General features: G+C 39.1%; 2 protein-coding genes across 4 annotated transcripts in view; both read right to left on the reverse strand.

The window, feature by feature from the left end:
• LOC115270104 (protein artichoke-like) overlaps positions 1-19,353 on the reverse strand; it is a 40,377-nt gene extending 21,024 nt beyond the window's left edge. The window contains exons 1-2 of one of the 2 annotated variants that reach the window (XM_062859536.1): positions 18,892-19,353; positions 17,334-18,834 (exon numbers count right to left, since the gene is read on the reverse strand). In XM_062859536.1, coding sequence (XP_062715520.1) covers positions 17,334-18,834; positions 18,892-18,905 — 1,515 coding nt within the window. In that variant the 5' untranslated portion in view covers positions 18,906-19,353. Of the gene's footprint in view, positions 1-17,266; positions 18,835-18,891 lie in introns of those variants that run through there. The other variant, XM_029879108.2, reaches the window with a different exon arrangement.
• LOC109408413 (leucine-rich repeat-containing G-protein coupled receptor 4) lies at positions 4,613-6,758 on the reverse strand. Of its 2 annotated transcripts, XM_029879775.2 has the most exons (3): positions 6,635-6,758; positions 4,790-6,558; positions 4,613-4,741 (listed from the first exon to the last, which is right to left on the reverse strand). In XM_029879775.2, exons 1-2 carry the CDS (start codon positions 6,655-6,657, stop codon positions 4,836-4,838), a joined length of 1,746 nt encoding a protein of 581 aa, XP_029735635.1. In that variant the 5' UTR covers positions 6,658-6,758; the 3' UTR covers positions 4,613-4,741; positions 4,790-4,835. The 2 variants fall into 2 exon arrangements, with proteins under 2 accessions (XP_029735635.1, XP_029735629.1); XM_029879769.2 differs by having other exon boundaries at positions 4,613-6,558; positions 6,635-6,757.
• Positions 19,354-24,249: the final 4,896 nt, after the last annotated feature.

The following is a 24,249-nucleotide window of genomic DNA, read 5'->3' on the forward strand; positions in this document are numbered from 1 at the left end:
GTTCAGATATGGTCTGAGACTGTTTTCCTGCTAAACGTTCATCAGGTTATCTAAAATGCCACAGTTTTATGTGTCGCATGTATGTGTTTGTTACATTTTAATGTATGGCCCCTTCCAAGGGTACTGGTCCGGAACACCTAAATGGCCATAACTCCGGAACGGCTGGACCGATCCGAACCATTTTCAATAGGAAACAATGGGACCAGATTCCGCGTCGAATGACCCGTTGGTCATTAAAATCGGTTGAAGTTTACTGCCAAAAAGTGATGTGAGTTTTTTTGTACACATACACACACACATACACACACACACATACATACACACAGACATCACCTCAATTCATCGAGCTGAGTTGATTGGTATATGTGAGTCGACACTCCGGGCCTTCTATCAAAAAGTCATTTTTGGAGTGAACATATAGCCTTTCCAGTACACTTAGTGTACGAGAAAGGCAAAAAGGTCCCCGATTTACTTACTAATTCCCAAATAGCGCTCCCCCAATTTACGCTCAAACTCAGTTTACGCTCCTCCCGTTTTGGGCTTAAATTAGGTTTTAAGTGTATAGGTATTACCGAAGATAGTCAATCCTATGATGAACCAGAAACAAAGTTACTGTACAAATCAACACGTATTTCGAATATTTAACTGTTGAAAATGTAAATATTTAAGTAATTTTGTACTGAGTTTAGTCTCGGATTTAGTAAAACAAGTCTCTTATTGCATAGTTACGATGTGGAAATTTACACCATTGGCTTCTTTAACGGTGAGGAGATAACTCGATATTCTGAATCTGCATGTCAAACTGAGCCGAAATCCAAATTTTCATTTCAGTTTCCCGGGCACCAAACCTTTTTAAAAATCAATTTGAAGTTTGTATGGGAGCGATTTGTCGAATCACCCCTCGTCGCTGTTTGTACTGGGCGGAGCTGTCAAACAGTTGCCCAGCTGTCAAAAGGTGATTTAAAATTTATTCTTTAAACTTAAATCTTTTGTATAAAATCAAAAAATCAATACATTTTTCAAAATTTAAAAACTCAATTCATTGTGAACCATCAAATACGAATCACTGTATTATTTCGTTCTCTTTTTCTATCGTTTTCAACTAGTAGTAGGATGACCATATGGAAAACAAGCGAGGGAGGACATTTAGACCAAATTCGGTTGAAAAAGGAGGACATTTGTACAAAAAGGAGGACACTTATTGAAGCAGCAGTAAATACAAAACATATTTTCCTCTAAAAAAGTCACTTTTTTGTATTTGACTTATAATGTATTCAACTGAATAGCATTTGATCAAGAGTATCCAGATTATTCAATAAGCTGAATCGGTCGGGTCAGAAAAATAATTCAAATCTCAAATGACATCATTTCTAGTAAACCTACTGCAACTATTTTTAAAATGCATTTAAATTCTGTATGTCCTTCTTCGAACTGTCATTCTATTCTATTAATACTGTGTATTTATTTATTTGATAAGCAAAACAAAAATATAGGAAGCAATAAAATTATTTTATTTTCATAAAAATAATCTCTTCAAATTGAGAAAATAGGAAAAATAGCTTTATTTCAATCGTTCAACTACCCAATTATTTATTTTCCGCTGTATAACAGTCGAATTGAAGCAGTAAACGTTGAATAACAAGTAAGCAAACTAGAACAAATCATATACAAATTCACAGCTGCTATAAAACCATCTTATAGTCTATTTGTCTTATAGTCCTGAAATGAAGAACTTCTCATTTTTGATACTTTTACTGCACTCTATTCCAACTTCTGGAGATTTGTCAGATAATTGATTAGGCTCAGTGTACCAGTTATGGCTATAGTACCTCAAATTCGCCATAGTTGATTTTCAACCTTTAAAGATATAAATCAACAAGAAAAATTTCGTGAACAATAGATCACGATCACAAAAGATGATTGCAATCATTCAAACTTCACAATTTGGTCAAATTATGGTAGAAATAAATCATTTTCCTTAACTTTTCGGCCTCTTTGCACCCTATTTCGCCATAGTGTACCAGTTATGGCAAATCCCATAAGGAATGCATGTAAATAGTGCGAAGTGGAACCCAAATTTACAAATGTGTCCATAACTGGTACAGGGTTCCTATCATTGGCACACGCCGTAATAAATACCAAAAGTAGTTTTGGCTCCGGTTTTATATTTTTCCTGTAAAGTATGGAAACTAATCTATCATTTGACTTATTGTTTACATTCGTCGGTCTTCTTCTTATTTTTGTAGAAATAGTTTTTCTTAGGTGGTGCAATAACTGGTACAGGCACCCTACTATAATTTTATTAAATGTTAAAAAGGAGGACATTTTCGAGGGAAAGGAGGACATTTGATTTTTAATCCAAAAGGAGGACATGTCCTCCTTTAGGATACCATATGGTCACCCTAACTAGTAGGGTTATTTACCAATTGTTGCACGGTTAAAAACTCGCCTATTGTTGCACACTCCATGTTATTCTTATGAGGTGTGCAACAATTGGGTTGTTTAGTGAATAAAATATTGCTATTTTCTATAGCTTAATTGAAGGAGCTCATTTTTCTAAGTATAACGTGATTTTATTGCGTTCCAATACCTTTGTTTTGGTGGTTAAATAAACAAAACAGATTTAGATTTTGTGGATAGAATGACAGTTCAATCGATAGAATGACAGTTCGCCCCGAACAAAAAAATAGCTATGCAAACTTTAAATGCATTTTAAAAATACTTTTCGGGAACAAAAAATTATGAAATTTTGGATTTCGACTAATTTTCAGGCGGAGATTCCGATTATGACATAATCTGGATACCCCTAAAGAACCCAATTGGCGAATTTTTAGCCGTGCAACAATTGGCAAATTACCCTATTTCTATGATGAAAGTGTGGTGCCGTAAAGTATTTTATTTTTATCCGGGTTGTGCTTCCATGCAAATATCTATAACAACCATAACAATCAGCTGGTGGACGAGATTTGATGATTCGGGTGCGGATAATGAGAATAACGTGTTGACGCGCGACTGACGACATTTGCTTGTCTTGCATGTCGGCTATGCAAACTGGCTCTTCACTGGAAGAGTTTTCAAAAATTGAAAACGATGTGGATTGATCGACAGTAGCATATCTATAGATCTCTCTATCTATATAAAATCAATCCATAGGAAATCGAAATAGTGGGTGTCCGGATGGCGTGATACTCGTTGAGTTTTTAGTTCATCGAAAATATTTAATTAGATCCGTATTTTTGTATTTCGTCATTAGGGTAACCAACTCTAAGATAGGGCAGCCCAACATTCATAGTTTTTTTAAATACAAATTTTCAAAATATCATAACTTTTGTTCCAGTGGCCCGGTATAAACTTTTTTTTTTAAATATATTAAATTGCAGTTTTCAAGAATAATAATACATTGAATGAGCTAAATTTAGTTTTCATGGTCTCGGGACCAAAGGGATACCCTGTTTTTATTCTTTTATGTGAAAATTCAGAAAATTTGGCGTAACAAAAATGAAGCTTTTTTTTTAGTTTTGAGATATAATAGTAAATAAAGTAAGCTCTCAGTCAATAACTGTGGAAATACTCACAGAACACTAAGCCTAAAAGCAGGCTCTTTCCCTGTGGAAACATTATGCCAAGAAAAAGAAGCAACTAATGAATACCGTCAAGGCACCATTCACCGTGGATCTAAGAGGATTTGGGGCAAATAAGGGCTGTCATTTGACACCAGTCTTATAAACATTGTTGGTGCCGCTTTTTATTGCCTTCATTATAGGTTAAAATTAAAGCAATATCCACAGAAGTAGAAAAAAATTTGGCGATATACTACAATTAGTAAAGGGTAGTAGGTTCGCCTAATTCCGTGGTAGGTCACCATTCACCGTGGTGATAAAAAATGATCAAAACAACCCGGCCAAGGGAATTTTCTTCGTTTAAATTCATTTCAAGTAATAACTTGCAAGATTTTACTAGAAAAACGAATGTTCAAATTTTCAATTTTTTCTAGATATATGGGACAATATGGGGCACGGTGAATGGAGACCATTTATTTTTAGGGTACCCATTTACCGTGCCTTTTTGTTTCAATTAAAAAGTACGAGTAATCGTACTTTCTTGTCAAACTTACTTCGGTAATGCAAAATACATACCTGATATGTGAATTTAATTGCTTCTTGGTGGAATAAAAACGTTACTACATTTTGTTTATCGCTTAAATCACCTTAGCACAGTTTTCGTTTTTTCACTATGAATGCAGTGAACGAGCAGAAACCCGCTTCATGTAAACACACTTTAGTGTCAAAATGATACTTTTAAATGTTTCTAATGAGCGTTTTGACATGGTAACAATACATTAGTGTTGTATTGGTGAAATTGAAGGGAAATTGTCATATCATTCAATCATAATATGGAAATAATGAAAAAATATTCGAAGGCACACGGTGAATGGAGCCCCCACGGTGAATGGCGCCTTGACGGTACATGATGAAATATTGCCAACGCTTGCAATGTTACTTGCAGTTGTCTAACATACTTATCAAAGCATAATGAATGCACTCTGATCTAGGTATATGTACTACACTGACGTCACAGCTCTGGCCAATATGATGAGTGCAAAAAAAACAAGTTAAATCTCGAATTAACTTTTATTGAATCCAAACTCACTCTCTTCAGGGAATCCCTAATCTTTGAATTGCCGCATGTTTACACTTATTATCATCTTCGTTTTCTTAATAGTGTTCGAGTCTCGGTAACACTGCTGACCGAAAGACAGTTCCTTTTTCCCGATTATCACTTCACTTACTCTTATTTCCATGCGTTATCACCGCATTGACACAACAACACTCTACCTATATCAATCGTACTGAATCGGCCGTTTCGGTGCTTACGGCCAGTGGTCTGGCACCGAGTTGACGCCTTCTCCAGCGGTAGGCAACGAACACCAGAGTACCTAAGCCAACCACCGAGAGAACGTAGACCAGCACTTGGAAGGTGATGAACCACGGAGATGCCGCCTTGGTCGGCTCAATTGCCGTTACTTTACGCTGTCCGATGTCCGTGTTGTGCTCCAGTACATGATGCATTGTCTTCTCGGTGGTTCGTTCTCCGGTGGCCTTAGCCGTTGCCGGTCGTTCCGTTGTCGTGGTAGCGACTTTAGTGGTCGTTGTAGGGGCTGGTGTAGTCGTTGTCGTCGTTGTGGTGGTGGAAGTGGATGTCGTGGTCAATTCTTTGGGGTAGGATGCTCTGATTTCGTCCTCAACATCGATCGGTTGCTCCACGTAGTCCTCGTAGTTGTAGTCGTCGATCAGCTTCTCGGAGCACATCCTGATGTAGTCGTCTCGGAACAGGAAGTGCGACGAAAAGCCGTGCACATCTGGGCTAAGCTGGAAGCGGCGCATTCTCAGGATGTTCGTCTCGAAGTACGTGTTGTTCCAGCCGTTTTTGCATATCTCAAGAACGCGGAGTCGAGGAAGATATTCTCGTGCTTCGATGTAGTTGAAGCTGGCGATCTGATTGCCTACGTAACTCAGAACTTGCAGTGAACTTACGGATCCGAGAATTCTGAAGTTTGCCTCGGTTAAGTTGTTGTAAGAGAGATCCAGAATTTTCAGTTGCTTCATATCGGCAAACGTGTTTTCGGTGAGGTTCAGAAAAGTGGACTGCAGCATCAGCTCTTCAAGTGAGGTAAGCGAACTGAATGATGTATTTGGATCCAGAGGATTGCTGCCCAAAGATAAACTGGTCAAATTTTTCGCTTTGGTAATATTGTTAATGTTGCGAATTTTGTTATTGATCACTGAAAGTTTACTAAGGTTGTTCCCCAACACTGTGATTGTTTGAATTTCGTTATTGCTTGCGTACATTGTATTGCAATGCTCGTTGATAGTCAAATCGGTCAAACTGTTGTTATTCATCACAATAACCGATGCCTTCAGCGATTTGAAATCGAACACTTTCAGATTGTTTTCCGGCAACTCGAGCTTCGTGAGGTCATCCAGACCAACAAACACCTCAGAGTCAATAGATTCCAGTTTGTTGCCATTCAGAGAAATGATCTTCAACATTCGATTGTGTTGGAACACTTTCTTCGGTAGCGACGTGAGTTCACCGTGAGCCAAAATCAGCATTTCCAGCTGCCGTAAGTTGGCAAAAGCATTCTCCTCAATACTACTCAAAGGGTTGGATGAGATCATCAAATCTCTCAACTTGTCGGCACCCTTAAATGTGTGATCATTCAATTTCGTCAGACTGTTTCCTCTGATCAGCAGTTTTTGCAAATTTCCCGCTGCACTGAACGTCTCGGAGTCAATTTTCTCGAGCTGACCTTGAAAAATCTCAAGCGTCGTCATGTTCGGAAATTTATTGAACGCCTCCGGAGACAGTTTAGTATCCATCAGCTTAATGATGGAAATATCGTGGGCTGCCGTACGGAAACTGGAGCAGAAATTCTCAGCATTGTTGAAAAAGTCCGTATTAGGGTGGATCAGTACGCAGCTCATCGGGGAGCACATGCATAGGTAAGCATCCGTTGAATGCGCACCGAGCAGCGCCACCAGCATAATTCCCAGTAGCCTGTAGAAAGAATGTAGAGTATCAAGTTATGCCTACTGAGCAAAATCTCAACGTCATTATCATCACTCAAGCTTACCATGTAGAGCGAATTCGAAACATCTTCCAAGTTGCAACCTTCCTCGCTTGCCTCACGACTCAAACTGATTAGGCTCAGCGTTTCTTGAGCTGGACGATAGAACAACTCGTAATCTCCTGGCCTGGTGAATCACTATTAAAGCTGGGAAGACATAAACATAGATCGTCGTTCATCATTCGTTATCAGTTGCGCACTGTATGGATTTCGTATTGGAACAGTGCAATTGATTCATGCTGCTTTGCATATACATGAGAGATGATAGAGCAAAAATAAAGGGATGAAAATATAAGACTATTTTTTGCGGCATTGTTAAATACTTTGTGAAACTCTATGGTACTATATTTGCCCATAACCAACCAAAGATGTTCGATTAACACTGTATTGCTAATCCCGAGCAAAAAAAGTTACTGATTCCACGGTTCAACAAAAACAACTATAAATTTATAAAGTTTTTCTGCATGCTCCCGACTAGAAACTCATAAAGCAGAAGTATTGACCTTCCTTTTCAATAAGAGGGGAGGGGCATTGATTTAAAATTTTGAATAATCGTAAAATTCGTAGTTTTTCACAACGACAACGTGTTATTTAAGGTTTTGGGAAAGATGATCAAACCCCCTAAAAGTGAGATAGAACATTTAGTTTTTGAGTCCATCAGCTTTATTTTCAAGATTTCCATTGGATTTGAGATGAGGCCAACGGGGGTTTTCTGGGGTTTCAGGGGAGCTTTAAAGGAGGAGGTTCCTGGGGGTTTCAGGAGTGCTCTTATGGGAAATTTTAAGGTTGCTCCATGGGAAATTTAAGAGGGTTTAAGGCGGTTTTGAGCTGTTTTAGGTGCGAGGAACTCCAGGTGGATTTCAGGAGGCTATACTTGAGGCTACATGTTTTTTATTTTATTTTTTTTGTTTAAAAGGGATTAAAATCTTTTCAGAGGCGTTTCAAGAGGTTTAAGGGGCGTTTATGGAGTATTCACGGAGCGTCAAGACCGAACCTTAAACCTACTGAAACGCATCTGAAATACACGCCATAAACGACCCCTTCGATCCCTCAATAACTCCCTTAACTTCCCCTTACCCTCTGAAAGTCCTAGAAGTCCGCTGAAACTTCTAGATCGCTTCTGAAAATCTCTGAGTCCCCCTGAAGCCCGCTCAGATCTCCTGGTAATCACTTAAACCTCCTGAGATCCCTTCAATCGCCTCTGAGACATCCTGAAATTCCCTGAGACCGACCCTCTGAAACGCTCCTGAGACACTTTGAAATGTCCCTGAGACCTTTTGGAACATCCTTTAATATCCCTTTAGACACACTAAACTGCCGATGAGACGTCCTGAAATCCCCTGGACTATAACTCCTTAAATGCCCCTGAGATCTCCTGAACCGCTCTTGAAACATCCTGGTGTCCCCTGGATCCCCCTGAATCGCCCATTTATTTTTTATTTTTATTTATTTTTATTATTAACATCAACAGACATTGATGGACATTGGGGCATAAGCAATGATGGCCTCTTATAACTAATACATAACTATAAAAACTTAAAACAAAACTGCATTTGAAATACAAGACAAAACAGGAACAAAAATGCGAAAAAGTCAAATACCGTAACAAAAAACATATAAAATCACAGTTCGTTACTGTTCGTAAAATATCTGCGGAATATTTGGCGCATCGTTTGGCGGGACAAGTGGAAGTCGAAAAGGTGGCCAACACTATTGAACGCACGTTCCAATCCAATCAGCGACGTGTGTTGACCGTAATTGGTTCGTCGGAAAGGCAATCTAAGCATCGCGTTGCTCCGAAGGGCCCTAGGACGAACGTTCAAGTCAACCGCTTCCAGAATGGCAGGGCAATCAACTCTTCCCTGCAAAGTGTCGGCAATAAGCATAGCCTTTGCCATATCCCTGCGTGATTGGAGAGTTTCGAGTCGACATCGATTGCTGTAGCTTGGTAACTGGAGCGGATTACGCCATGGAAGCAGACGGAGCGCATAGCGGATGAAACGATGCTGCACTGATTCGATTCTGTTAGAACCATTCTGATAATGCGGATACCAAACAGCAGAGCAGTATTCGAGGGTTGAACGGACCAAGGAGCAATACAGGGATTTTAAACAGTAAACGTCGGTGAAGTCCTTGGCGATGCGAAAAATGAATCCTAAGGTCCTAGACGCTTTGTCAACGATATATGTGAAATGTTGCTTAAATGTAAGCTTAGTATCCAGGATTACCCCAAGATCTTTCACTTGATCGATGCGCTGGATTGTTGCGTCACGGAGCTTGTAGTTGAACTGAATTGGTTGACTTATTCGGGAGAACGAGGTCACCGAACATTTACTTGGGTTCACAACCATCCGATTTAATGCACAACGAAAGAATCGATATCTTCTTGAAGTTTCAAGGCGTCAGAGATGGAACGGATTAAAAGGTAAAGTTTCATATCGTCCGCGTATGACAGCCGAGGACATCGCAGCATGCGGTTTACGTCATTGAAATAGAGTAGGAAGATCAGAGGCCCTAGGTGACTTCCTTGGGGAATTCCGGATGTTGCCAAGAACTCGGTGGATTGGCAATCACCTACGGAGACGCTTAGTTTACGCATAGTAAGATACGATTCAAACCAACGCAGAAGGTTGCCGGTTAAGCCGAGTCTCTCTAATTTAGCAGTTGCGATGGCGTGGTTAATTTTGTCGAAAGTGAGGCCTCCTGGGAATCACTTTAAACCCTTGGGACCCCTGAAACCCACTGAGACCCCCTGCAACGCCCCTTAGACCCCCTGGATCCCTCTGAAATCCTCTGAGGTATCTTGTAATGCCCCTGAGACCTCCAAAAACCTCTCTGAGGTCCACTGCAACACCCCTGAGACCATGAACAGCTCCTGAGCCTCTGAGACCAACTGAAACGCTCCTGAACCCTGTAGAGCTCCTGTCTACGGCAAGTATTTATGACTATTCCATTTTAGTCATGTAATTTAACCTTAGAGTGAACTTTCCGGAATAGGTTCCCGGGGGAGCAAATACTTTAGCAAAACTTTATAAAATGACCTCCGGAGAGCATTTTTGAATATTTTGGGACCACCCGGCGATTTCACCCTAGAGTGATCATTTTAGGGCTAGTTTTCGGGGGGAGCGGTTACGGCCAAGTATTGATATTGGCAAAATCCTAGCAATATATGAAAGGCTGTATGGCTCATGAAGATCATATCGCTCATAGCTACAGGCACATGAAGATCATATCGCGACGGTCGTTGTTAACCATAATGGAATACGATCGGTGGAGTACTAGGATTGTAATGATGAGCTAGATGTTTGTATGGCTAACTGTTGAAGTCTTACATTCTGTAGTTAAATGGGGCATATTTATATTATATTTATATTATATATTTATATTATATTATATTTATATTCTATATTTATAAACCACGTAGACCAAAATTTGGCCATCTCAGACCCCTCTCCCTGTCGTAGACTTTTGTCTTTACACAAATTTTAAAATTAGTACGTGGTTGTTATGATTTCTTGCTTAATATGATGCTGTTTGAGCAAAACTCCTGGTCATTGTGTTGTTGTATTCTCCATTGTTTGCCTCTTCAATGCGCAACTTCTGAAGAATCGAACGTTGAGAGGGTGAGATTGAGGATTACATGTATTAAACTATAGTGCTGATGCACAGATCAGTGGTTCCCAAGCAGAGGCAACGAGCCATTCTAACCTCTCAAAAATCGAAAGTGTGAGAAGAAAGCCAAAAAGCTTTTTAGGGTCACGGGCCATGCTGATTTTGTAAGAACTGAAAGTCCGAGGAGAAGATGTGAATGCTTTAGGAATTTGCATCTTAAGCAGTACTTTTCACAATATAGTGGTGTTGTAAACATCGGGGGTTTTCAATCTGGGTTCACAGTCCATGTACATTTCTCAAGAATCAAGAGTGCGATAAGAAAATGAAAATGGTTTTTATATTCTGGGTCTCAAGATGCATCTATTACAATACAGTTACATTGCGAAGTTCAGTGGTTCCCAAGCTGGGGTCATGAGCCATGCTGATTTCGCAAGAACTGAATGTCCTAGAACAGGGGTCGCCACCTCAAAAAGAATGCCGTGCCAAGAATTGTCAAGGCATCTGGGGCCCAATGAACATTTTTGGAAAAAAATATGAATTAGATGAACGAATCCGAGTTTTTTGGGTACAGTTACGAAGCCAGAAATTAACTGTGGGAAGGATTTTCGATGATCAATCATACGTTTTTTTTATTCGACACTCACATTTCGTAAATAATGATGCCATGTACAATCAATTTGAGTCGTAGGTGAGAAATTACAGCCGAAAATTTTTTTCTTCTGAAGGCGTTTTATACTGAAAATTTGTTCCTCAAATTGTGGTTCTTGGGGGTAGCGGTATTCATAATTAAAAAAAAATATAATTTGCCCAGAATAGAATAAAAGTTTAACATTTTTTTTTGGTAACATCGTGGTCCCCCTGGACTGGGTTGGGAACCCGTGTCATAGAAGAAAGTGTGAGTGTGAATGTTTCTCAGATTCTGCGCCTGAATGATCATTTATTACAATAAATTGGTGTTGCGAAGCTCCAAAAAGTGAGAACAAAATGAACACGTTTGTAAAACTCCGCGTCGTAAGGAGCACACATTCAAGTATAGCGCTGTTGCAAAGCTCAGTGGTTCCCAATACAGGAACACGGGTCGCACTAATTCATCACCAATCGGAAGTATGAGGACAATGTGAAAATGTTTGTCGTATTGCATAGGTATCACAAGAGACACCACCATACATAAGTTGTGATGCATAATTCAGTGTTTGTCGGTTGTGGAAAAATGCTACGGTAAATCTTCCACGAATCGATAGTGTTGGAATCGATAGAAAGTGGAAGCTAAGGGGTTTTTAATCCAGCATGAGAAGTTATTGTTATATTGTAACTTATGACGTAAAATCAAGAAAACATTTATACTTCTTCCCAGCACTTTGGTTCTCCACAGAAATTGCTGCACAAATTGCTGCACAAATTGCTGCAGTAATTGCTATCTAACAAGGATTATTTGCGTTTGTCATTTTCATTCAAGCGTTGTGAATGCAATCGTTTCTCCATCTCTAATCTGATAGCCAGTTATGTTTCCTTATTGAAATGACGGTTGAAAGGGTTTACACACATTTTATATATTAACATAAAAGCCGTTCACACCAAAATCTGGACATACCTACAAAAATATTTTAGAAAAAACAACAGCATGTTTTTATCGAAACTTTGTAATTCATATTCTAGACAAATGTGATACTCAGCACAACAGCATATAGATTTTTATGGATTTGATTCCATAAGCTGTTGCTCGCACTTTCTTATTTGCACCTTTCGTAAAGCTTTTCACGATGAATTCTACTACTACTAACTAACAAGCATGCATGCTGAATTGTTGCTTTATAATAGTAATTATAGCTGAACTAAAACTATGCTGTACACATTACTGTACAAATGCTATTTCAATTGAAAAGATAGCCAATGTTCAACTTTTTGTATTGGTATTAACAATGATAGTTTAAAACACTTTTCAAGCGTTTAATAATAATTTTATTCGACTCGCAGTAATTTCTTTGCAACATAGCTTAACAAGACTTTTTTTTACTTCTTGTTAAGTTCATGTAGAAATTAGCACATGTTTCTGTATAATGAGTTTTTCACAAGTCAAAAAAGTGCTTTTTTGTATCATTCTTCGACTCAGAGTACATGATGAAAAACACGTGTTTTTTTACTGAACAACAGCTGAATTAATCTATTGTTTAGTCGTTAACCATAATGTTTGTGCTAATTCACCACTGCTGAATAGGAGTCGAAGTCTGATCATTATTAAACCACGGGAAGTTTATGTTTTGATTTGAGCGCTGCAATTCATCATTTCTAGGATGGCGCACAGAGGAAGGCATGCGGCTGGCAATCGACAATTGGTCGCATCTGTGGAGGGTTTGGTAGTAGTTTGGGTACGTAAGTAACGTTATTATGATCCTCCAAAGAATTGCATTTTTAACGTAAAGGCAGCTGATCAAATCTGACCAGAACGAGGACTGTGTCGCATGTTAGGTCACATGTTTCTTCACAGAAGAGGTAAGAGACGCTTTCTGAGGCATTTTTCTCGATAAATCGCAGTGTACCTGTTGTGAACGGCCTTTAAACGTCTGTTATATGCGATTCGAAATTCAGGTGGTCCGTGACTCCATATTTAGAATCACTGACAATTTACACACAAGATTATAAGTAATATAAGTGCTCCCTGAGGCTTTAAATCCGAAACACAAATTCATTTCGTTCGTATATCTTTGGCTCTTCAAAAATTCTCGTGGTCTGTGATCACAAATTGAAAACCACTGATAGTTGCATCATATCTGCATTGAATCCTTCTTGAGATGAATAATCCAAAATAATGCGCTATTTCCTTCCACTTTCGCTTCCTGAGAAATTCTTGTGGCCCGTGACCTCAGATTGCGAACCTTGAGAAACTTAGTAGTAATCAATGCTCCGTGAGGTACAGAACCGGAAAAAAATCATTTCATCCTGGAATTGTGTCGGCCATTTTGGGATTCTAACAAGTCTGTCCTTAACGATACTGCTCCTTGGGATCATCAATCCCATCAATCAATAGGAACACCTGCCCAAATGGTACAAGACTCTACTCCCAAAGGCGTGGAATCAGAAAAAAAAACATCTTTGTTTCGTCGTCACACCTGCAATTTTTTAGATATTCGCGTGGCCCGTGACCATGGATTGGAAACCACTGATTTTTCCAACATATCTTTATTGGAGATACTGAATTCTGATTCTTGAGGCGATCAATCCGAAAAAAAAAACATTTGCACTTCTTTCAAACACTTTAGGTTCTTGAGAAATTCCTGTGATCCGTAAACCCAGATTGGAAACCATTGATATTTGCAGCACAACTACATTGTGGTAAGTGCTCCCTAGGGTGCAGAATCCGAAAAACCTTTTCACTTCATCCACACACCTTCGGTTCGTTAGACCCATGACCGTAGTTTGGGCACCATTGAACTTTGCAAATTTGCAAATTATAACTAAACAACTCAAACCAAAGTAACTTATTAATTTTTTGAAACTTTGTAATTTTGATCTTCACAAATTGCCGAAATTTAAAGAAAAAAAACGGTCCCCGATTTACGTACTAATTCCCAAATAGCGCTCCCCCATTTTACGCTCAAACTCAGTGGGCTTAAATTAGGGTTTTAGTGTATAGGTATTACCGAAGGAAGTCAATCCCATGTTGAACCAGAAACAAAGTTACTGTACAAATCAACACATATTTCGAATATGGACAAACGTCTTGAAATCCCGGTTCAACAGTGCATCAAAACTTCAGACGCACAAATTTCAAGAAGCAAGCTTCAAACAACAATAAATTTTATTATTCTGTTCTTGCTCACTTGTAATAAGCTTAAAATAAGAAGCTCAGGTGCGCTGGTTTTGTTTACGAAGAGATTTGTGCCCTCAAAATCGTGAGTAGGTGCCGAAGTTGGCCATTGTGGCGGCCATATTGGGATTCTAACAAGTCTGTCCTTATTATTCAAGTAATTTTGTACTGAGTTTAGTCTCAGATTTAGTAAAACAAGTCTCTTATTGCCTAGTTAACGGTGTTGAGATAACTCGATATTCTGAATCTGCATGTCAAACTGAGCCGAAATCCAAATTTTCATGAATTTTGGTGCCCGGGAACCTATTTAAAAATCAGTTTGAAGTTTGTATGGGAGCGATTTTTCGAATCACCCCTCGTCGCATTTTGTACTGGGCGGAGCTGTCAAGCAGTTGACCAGCTGTCAAAAGGTGATTTCGAAAAATCTCTTCGAAAGCGATTTTAGGTACTAAAATGAAGTTCTAAAAATCTGAAAAAAAATCATGGTATTTCATAAAAAGGTGCTCTTTTTTATAAAATCAAAAAATCAATACATTTTTCTTAATTTTAAAAACCCAATTCATTGTGAACTTTCAAATACCAATCAATGTATTATTTCGTTGATCATTTCTATCGTTCCAATTAGTATTTCTTTGATGAATGTGTGGTGCCGTAAAGTATTTTATTTTTATCCGGGTTGTGCTTCCATGCAAATATCTATAAAATAGAGTTAATAAACTATAGAGAACGAATGTCGCTGGCGTCGCTGCCGAAACATCTCTTGCTGGCGGAGATAGGCCGGGCTATAAGTGTCAAAGCGAAAAAGTATGCAGTTTGACAGATAGATACCCGACATGTTTCCGAACGAGAACAAAGGGAACAGCAGCGACATTCGTCCTCTATAGTTTCTTAACTCTATTATCTATAACAACCATAACAATCAGCTGGTGGACGAGATTTGATGATTCGGGTGCGGATAATGAGAATAACGTGCTGACGCGCGACTGACGACATTTGCTTGTCTTGCATGTCGGCTATGCAAACTGGCTCTTCACTGGAAGAGTTTTCAAAAATTGACAACGATGTGGATTGATCGACAGTAGCATATCTATCTATAGATCTCTCTATCTATATACAACCAATCCATAGGAAATCGAAATAGTTGGTCTCCGAATGTCGTGATACTCGGTAGGGCAGTGCTTCCCAAACTGTGCGCCGCGGCGCCCTGGTGCGCCGCGAACCTTTCCCAGGTGCGCCGCAGGATTTTGGCTTTTGTGACGAAACAAAAAAAAATCTTTGTTTGTATTGCGGAACACCTTTATTTTTTTATTAGTAAAACTAGTGTTTTAATCTTTCCTGACTCTTCGATTGTTCCATAGGATTTCTGGTAACCTTTTGAAACATATCAATAGAAACTACATTTTAAAATTAAGTTTTTGAAATTTTCAAGCTTCAGCTTAGCTTTTGATTTTACTATAACTTGTCCAAAGTTTTTAATATCAAGAACATTATTTACGTTCTTTTCAGAATAATTATATGTTCTTCGGAAAAGCTTAGCGGCATGCAGGTTTGCCGATCTGGTAGTGTGAAGACCTAGATTTGACCTTTTTGAACCGGGCTGTTTCATCAGTACTGTCGCAATTTCGCTGAACTCGAATAAGTTTGTTATGCTCGGTTTCATAAATGGGGTTATATATGGCCAATCCAGTTCCAAAGGGTTAAGTTGAAATTTATGAAAATAAGTTCAATCAAAGCCCACCTGGCAGGTCATTACAATCTATTCATGTGACCCAGTTTGCCGAAATTTTCTAAAATAAATATACCGCATTTAGTTCACTACTGGACTGCGAACTGCGACATTATAAGTGCGAAAACATAAATAAAAGTGCGCGATTGCATCAAATCAGGTTGATGTCTTCGGCGCACTATTTCTTCAATCTATGGAGAACAAGTGCTCTGAAGACACCGAGTTGATTTGATGCAATCGCGCACTTTTATTAGCGTTTTCGCACTCGTGAAAACTAGTGCGATAGTCCAGTGGTGAACTAAATGCGCTATAAAAGTGTTGCTTTGCAATTTCCGCAAAAAGTTGGAGCTTTGGTCAAGTTCTGTGTAGTTATTTCATTCAATAAGAATTCTTCAATTATTGCAAACGCTTTAGAATTTTTGGTTGAATTGTTGAAATTCAGCAGCTTGTTTTACCTTTACATCTGAATTTTCTTCTTATTTTTAAAACTTCTATAATGAAATCAACATGATTTTTGAAATCTTACAAATATTTAAACTATCTTTGAGAAATTAATTTAAAAAATTAGTTAGTTTTCCAAAAATTGAACTCTGAAAACATGATATTAGAGAAGCGTTTCACGATTTTGTCTTGCAAAGTGAAAGATGCCAGAAATTAAAAAAAAAACTTTGTTAAAAACTTTGGTGCGCCGCGTCATTTTTGGAAATGTCAAAGGGCGCCGCGATAGCAAAAAGTTTGGGAACCTCTGCGGTAGGGTATAGGGTAGCCTAAAAATCATAACTTTTGATCCAGTTGCCCGATTTTAGTTTTTTTTAGAACAAGCCTAATTAATTTTTCCTGAGACCAGACCAGAGGGGTGAAAGTACAAATTATCTGAAAATTCAGAAAATTTGGCGTAACATATCAAAAAATCAAAAATGTTTTTAGTTTTTGAGATATAATAGTAAATGAAAGCTCTCAGTTAACAACTGTGGAAATACTCATAGAACACTAAGCTTAAAAGTAGGCTCTTTCCCTATGGAGACGTTACGCCAAGAAAAAAAAAGCAACTAATGAATACAAAAGATTACGGTTGTGCTCGGCGCAGTCCATAATGTTTATGAAATGTCGGGAATCCTGGTTGATTATTATTACGTCTGGAAATCAAGACCATTTTGTTTCCAGGAAACCAGTAAAATGTGTTGTTGTATTACCGACGATTGTATTGACTTCCTTTGTAATTAATAATTATTTGTTTATTAAACTGTGAGTAACAGCTACGCACTTTACACTTGATTGGTAGATAGTACATAGCCAAACACAACCGAAACTACATCTGCTTCTAATTCTAAACCACAATCAATTTCGCGTTGTAGTGTGACATACTTGTGTGAAATAATGAATTGATTTGATCTGCTCGGTTCACTGCTCGTTATTCAGACAACGCCCTTATCAACGATTAGCCACAGTCACACAATCAAAGCCGCTTTGTGATGAAAATGAAACACTTACAGCATATAGTTATCAGAATTTATTTGTGGGAAGCCTTTCGCTTCACACTAGCCATTCAGATCGCAACTGACTAAACTTTCATGGGAGATCGACGAACCTCGGAGACGATCCTTGAACAGCTCTCGATAATATCGGCTATCGACGAACACCTTGAACAGAAGCCCACAGATGACGGCCACCAGCAGAACGATCACAATATACTCGATCGTCTTATCGCCGCTCGACCCGTGAATGAGATCAGCGGACTCTTCGTGATCGTCGCCATTGCCGCTGAAATTGCGCGTTATCTTCAGTGGACATTGCGACTCTTCGAACAAGTAGTCATTTTTGATGTACGGTTTTATGTCGTGTTTTTTGAGGTCCTCGATCGCAACCGAGAGCGATGATTCATTCCACGGCAGGTCGTATATACCAAGTGCTTTGAGATTTGGGAAATTCCGCTTAATTGACCCGATCGACATATTGCCGATCGGATTGCCGCTTATCATGAGCCGCTCGAGTAGCCTTTGTGAGGTGAGGTTTTCGAAGTCGATCTTTTTCAAGTTGTTGTAGGAAATATCCAGGAACCTAAGCTTCCGCAGGTCATGCAAGGTCGTGTATTGCAGGGTGAGATTAGTGCATTCCACGTTGAGCGCCGTCAGCTGTTTCATTCCGAGGAAGTCGAACTGCCGCTGGAGGATGTTGAACGAGACGTCCAGCGTGCGTAGCGTATCCGAGCACTTCCGAAGATCGCCGAAGCTGCCGATGTGGTTGTGAGCGAGATACAGCTTTTCAATTGAACAATTGCTGCCGACGGTAACCGACTCGATCATATTGTAGGAAGCGTGGAGCTCCGAACAATTACCGTTGATGTGGATGTTTGTCAAGTTGTTGTACTTCAAGTTTACCTTCTTCACGGTGATTTCACTCCACGAGAGCTCGATGAGCTCGTTGTACGACGCATCTAGGTATGCCAAGGAATGAATTCCGTCAACCGGGAACCAACTGTCGAAGCTCAACAGTAGAAGATGGTTATGATTCAAATCTAATGTTTTGAGGTTCTTTTGCTTGTGGAACGCTCCGCTGGGTATCCTGGATATGTTGTTGTACGAGAGATTTAGTTCCTCCAGGTCTACGAGAAACTCAAATGCGTCGTATTTTATTTCCCGAATCTTGTTGTGATGAAACAGGAGATGTTTCAATTTCGGTGTCTTTGGAAAAAGGTGCGAATCCAGAAAGGTTACATTCGTTCCGGTAATTTCGACGTGCTCCAACTTGTGACAATCGACAAAACTGTTCGGGTCGATTTCACGGTAGAATAAACTATTCACCACGACGAAACTTTCCAAATTTGGGAGCGATTCAAACATCCTGGTTGGTATTCCGATAATCCGTTTGTTGCTGATAGTCAGCTTCGTTATGAAACTCCAATTGAACTTGATATCGGAACTCTCGAATACGTCGTCGAAATCAATGTACTCGCAATGCGGTGGTTTATCTCCTTCCACTCCAAAGCAGGCATCTACGAAGTCGTCATTCCCGACTCCCGCCACCAGGCTGATACCGGCACAAATTACAATAAGTCGAATAGCCCTGGAAGTGAACCATTAGTCAATGATCGGAAGATCCGAAACAAACTTAATATCCTACCATGTTGAAATCATTTTTCCCCTTCAGCTGTTCTTATCACCAAAGTCGCAATACTACTGAGACGGCCGTAACGAACCGACCTAGGGGACACCGGAGATAAACGGCGTTTATGCTCTGCCGCGAGCGAAACCCCCGGACAAGTGATCTACATATGAAAGAAAAGACGGATAATCTCATTAGGGGTCGGGTCGGATCGGCCATAGAGGCCGTTTAGCTGGGGTGTATCTGTCCTAACGAGACGTAAGTCACGGCTGATCACAGCGTGGTCTGCATCAGTGTGCGGGAGTGTTTTGATACACTCGTTGATCGGCTTGATTAAAGATGATTGATCCGCCGACGGAGATAGCATAGTGTTCTGTTGTGGATAAAGGAAAATACAGTCAATTCCCGCTGGGACGCTGTTAGATGAATCAGGCTGCGCCTTTGACAGACCATACTTTGTGTCTGTTGCTTAGAAGAAGAGTTCACTGTATTACATTTGATCTGTATAGCTGTGCTTACATGCGATGGTGGCGGCTAGCTTATTTTTGCCTTAAACGTTCTGCACAGACAGTGTGGTGGTATGTGAAGGGATCTTCATAGCCCTGTTGTGGTTGACCTTTCTTTGGTGGTCGCAAACATAGCTAAAACAATTAATTAAAACTAGAAACCCTTGTCATAAATGTTTGAAATAGTGAGCATAGTCAATGGAATAATCAATAACCCATTAATATTTTTTTGAAGCAATGACAAAACTTCACTGAAGTAATTCAGTCTATGATGCCGTGAAGCCTTTTTACATGAGTAACTGTACACGCAGAAAAAATATATTGAATTTAAAGATAAAGTGCTTTGAATCAAATAAAATAAATCATTGATGCACTGCTTAAAACCATTTTGCTTTGAATCTAATACATTTGGTGTTAGTTTCGAAGTTTTTCTTTCATTGTTTTTAAAATCAAGCCTCCACGGCATTGATTGTAGTTTCGAATACTTTTTTACTTTGAATCTTTGAACACCCGTAGCAAATTTATACCTTCTAACGTTTATAACTTGATGCAACACGATGAAATTGAATAAAATAGCATTACAGTCTAGACTCCTACTACACAGTCACCTATTACACGGATGCCTATTACACGGCAGTCCGTGTTGTAGGAATCCCAGAGCTTATGGGATTTCCCCTAATTGGGGGTGTGAGCGAATATCTCAGGCGTAATCCAAAATAGCGCCATACTTTCTTTGGCAAAGTTGTAGTACTAGAATAGATCTACCACACAATACCAACTACCATCCAATTAGTTGGCAATTAGGCCGATGGAGGCGCTTTGTAGAAGTGGTTGCTTATGTTCACTCGCCAGTATAAAAGCACTCATGAGTTATCACATGCGATATCTCAAGATCTACTTTATTTGGAACAATGCTGTCTTCGGAAAAGTTTTTCAGGAACTCAAGCGCTATCTGGTGATTCAACAATTTGTTAAAGATTTCGCCGCTACGTGGCGCTAGACGTCAAGTAAAATTTCAAACTTCTCTATACCGGGATCCAGGGCAGATAGAAGAGTGTCGTCTTCGGCAAAGTTCTTCAAGGAGTCAAGAGCTATCTGGTGATTCAACAATTAGTCGCTAGGTGGCGTTAGTCGTTAACTAAAGTTTTAAACATCGCTATCTCTGCATCCAGAGCAGATAGAAAAGTGTCGTATTCGGCAAAGTTCTTCAGAAAATTAAGATCAATCTGGTGATTCAACATTTAGATGGTGATTTCGCCGCTAAGTGACGCTAGTTGTCAAGCAAAATTTCAAACTTCTCTAGCTCACGATCTAGCAGATAGGAGAGAGTCGTCTGCGGCAAAGTTCTTCAGGACGTCAAGAGCAATCTGGTGATTTAACAATCAGTTTGTGATTTCACCGCTAGGTGGCGCTAGTCGTTAACCCGTTTCGGTCCTAGTTGGGAATTTAATTTCAAAAAATCACTGTGACTTCATTTTCCAACCGATTTTTATCAAATTTTGTACGAAGATCGCGCTACATCTCTAGTTGTATGGAAAAATATTAAAATGGTATTTTGGTCCTTGGGGTCTGAGTTATTGAAGGGGTTATATGGGTCAAATCAGGGCAAAAATGGACCAACTTCCTTTTAACCACTGATTACTTGTAAAAAACACATGCAATATGATTTCAAACATGTTCAATTATCTTTTTATTATTACAGACGCATAGTTTGAGTAAATTGGGATTGTCTGGTTTTGGTTCCGGATGTTCCGGGTCGCGTTTGGGGTGCGTTCGGAGGACACTTTTCAAACGTTCCCTACACATGACATTTTTTCTCGCATACCCAACTAACAATTGCAAGTCACAAACAAGCAAGCTTGCTGAATTGTAGCTTAATAATGGTAATGATAGCTGAACTAAAATTATGCTCTACACATTACTGTTTAAATGATTTTTCAATTGAGAAAATAGTCAATGTTCGACTTTCCTCATCGGTATCAACAATGATAAATTAAAACACTTTTCAAAAGTTTAACAAGAAATTTATTCGACTAGCATTGATTCCTTATTAAAAGAGTTTAACAAAACATTTGTCTGCATCTTATTAAGCTGGCGTATCGATAAGCATATGCTCCTGAACAATGTGCTTTTCACTTGTCAAATAAACGCCTTCAGCCCGTCATAGTTTGACTCGGAACTTTGTTCGGATTATGGGATAAATCATGGCTAAAACTGTTTAGACAACCAAGTTATTAAAGAACCAAAATTTTAAACAAATCACATAAAATAAAACAGAATAGAATTATGTAGTTTAACACTGAGTGCCAAGAGACGTAATCACCGTAAAAATGAGGCATTTATTTATTATTATTAGTCTGTAACAAGATATCTTGTACCTTGATTATTACATATTTTATCTTCCGCAGCAGTTCGATTGTACGAGACGCTTAGATCGTTGCATTTGACATTTCAGTGCTGTCGTGTTTACTGAATATTGTTCCCACAGTCACCTAGATAACCAAAAAGCATTCAAAAATCGACTCATTTCAAGTATCGCTAAACATCCTTATGCACTATTTATTGAACATAATATCAAGATTCCATAACACAAGCATAAATAAAAAAATGTTTAACGGATCTTCGACTGAGCATGAGTAGATAACAGAGGCTGTGAATGCACCATGTTAAAAACCATACCACACCACATATTGTCATACATTTTTAAAGATCGATATTTAATAATAAAAATAAAAACATATTCAAATCGCAATAAGTTCGTCTGGAAACAATATCTTCAATAAGGACCAACACTTTTTGGCCGCATTCGATACAAGTTTTCTCACCGTGCGATAAAAATACTGACTGCGAAATCAGAATGGAAAACACGTGCTTTGTGCTGAACAGTTGTTGAAGTACAAGGCGTTGTTCAGTTGATTACCACGTGCTGTGCTAATTCACCACTGCTGAACACAAGTTCAGGAATGATCATTATTGAGTCATGGGAAGATTATGTTTTGCTTTGGGTGCTGCATCTCACCATCTCTAGGATGGCGCAGATAGGAAGGCATGCGGCTGGCAATCGACAGGTCTCGAGTTCTAATCCGGATTTAGGTAATTTTATATGTAATTCTTATTTCATAATAGGTGTTCTCAACATGAGAGCAAATAAATTACTCTCGTGAGAGTTCAACATTTTTGCATTTTATTTATTTTCAGTCATTTTTGCCAAAGCTTAATAACAACTTTCTTGTACATTTGTTAAACACTTTGAACAACAAAAAATTAAGTTGGTGCACAACATGATGCTTTATAACTTCTCCAAATTTGTGTGAACAAAACCCGAACATAGGTTGTACGTGAAAATAATTCAAATGATATTCAACATTATGCTGAATTAATTCGTCATAATGGTGCCTGTTAAATGAGTGATTGTTAGTTGGTTAGTTGTTAGCAGAATTTAGACGTTTTTGGGCATATTGGCCACAACTCCGGATGTTCCGGGAACCTGGAACTACCCGGAAAGTGGCCATTTTCCAAATTGTTATGAAACATGGATTGCGACATATCAATCTTCATAATTTTGCAAAACAGGTGTGATAGAGTAGAATTAAGAGGCTTTTGGACATATTGGCCACCATCCCGGATGTTCCGGGAACCTGGGACCACCCAGGGAAGTGGCCATTTTCCAAACAGTTATGAAACATGGCTTGCGACATATCAATCTTCATGATTTTGCATAACAAGTATGTTAGAGGAGATTTCATAGGTTTTTGGACATATTGGCCACATTTACGAATGTTCCGGGAACTTGGAACCACCTGGGGAAGTGGCCATTTTCCAAACAATTATGAAACATGGCTAGGGACATATCAATCTTCATAATTTTGCAAAACAAGTATGTAAGTGGAGAATTTAGAGATTTTTGGATGTATTGGCTACGATCCCGCATGTTCCGGGAACCTGGAGCCACCCGGGGAAGTAGCTATTTCCCAAACATTTATGAAACAAGGCTTGCGACATATCAATCTTCATGATTTTGCAAATGAAATATGTTAGAGTAGAATTTAGCGGGTTTTATACATATTGGCTACCATCTTGAATATTCTGGTAACCGGGGACCACCCGGGGAAGTGAACATGCCCCAATTAATTATGCAACATGGCTTGCGACATATCAATCTTCATGATTTTGTAAATTAGGTGGGTTAGAGGAGAATCCAGATGGTTGTGGACATATTGGATAATACTCCGGATGATCTGGGAACTTGCAGCCATCCAAGGAAGTGGCCATTTTTCCGGAACATCCAGATATGGTTGCCAATATGTCCAAAAATTACTGAACTCCACTCTTACATACTTGTTTGGCAAAATCATGAAGATTGATATGTCGCAAGCCATGTATCATATTTGTTTGGAAAATGGCCACTTCCCCAGGTGGTTCCAGGTCCCCGGAACATCCGAAATTGTGGCCAACATGTCCAAAAATATTCGAATTCTACTCTAATATACTTGTTTTGCAAAATCATGAAGACTGATATCCCTAGTAACGTTTTAAGTTTTGTTCGGCTCTACAAGAGATCTTCATGACCAATTTTATAAAACTCGCAATAAAACTGATTTAAGTATACATCAAAACCTCTTGATAACCTCTTTCAGAGCATCTTCCGGCTAAGTGGACCACTCTCGGAGAGGTTTTGCAAACCGCATTAAGAGTAGCAATAAAACCGTTTTAAAACCTAGTAGAAAAAAAATGTTGTTTTTTTTTAGCATGAGCATGAGCATGATTGACCGCCCGCGGTTGCTCCTCTTTTATTGCAAGTGTGATAATCCAGATCCAGATTATTGGGAAGATTCGTGATTGGAATAATTACCGATTCGGATGATAATCG

The sequence above is a fragment of the Aedes albopictus genome, chromosome 3, assembly GCF_035046485.1.
Source record: "Aedes albopictus strain Foshan chromosome 3, AalbF5, whole genome shotgun sequence".
Taxonomy (NCBI): Eukaryota; Metazoa; Arthropoda; class Insecta; order Diptera; family Culicidae; genus Aedes; species Aedes albopictus.

Excerpts from the sequence above, each read along its gene's own strand:
- LOC109408413 (XM_029879775.2), bottom strand. The coding sequence starts at position 6,657 with ATGTTTCGAATTCGCTCTACATG. Across the intron at positions 6,559-6,634 it reads TTTCGAATTCGCTCTACATG|GCTACTGGGAATTATGCTGG; the intron begins GTAAGCTTGAGT and ends TTCTTTCTACAG.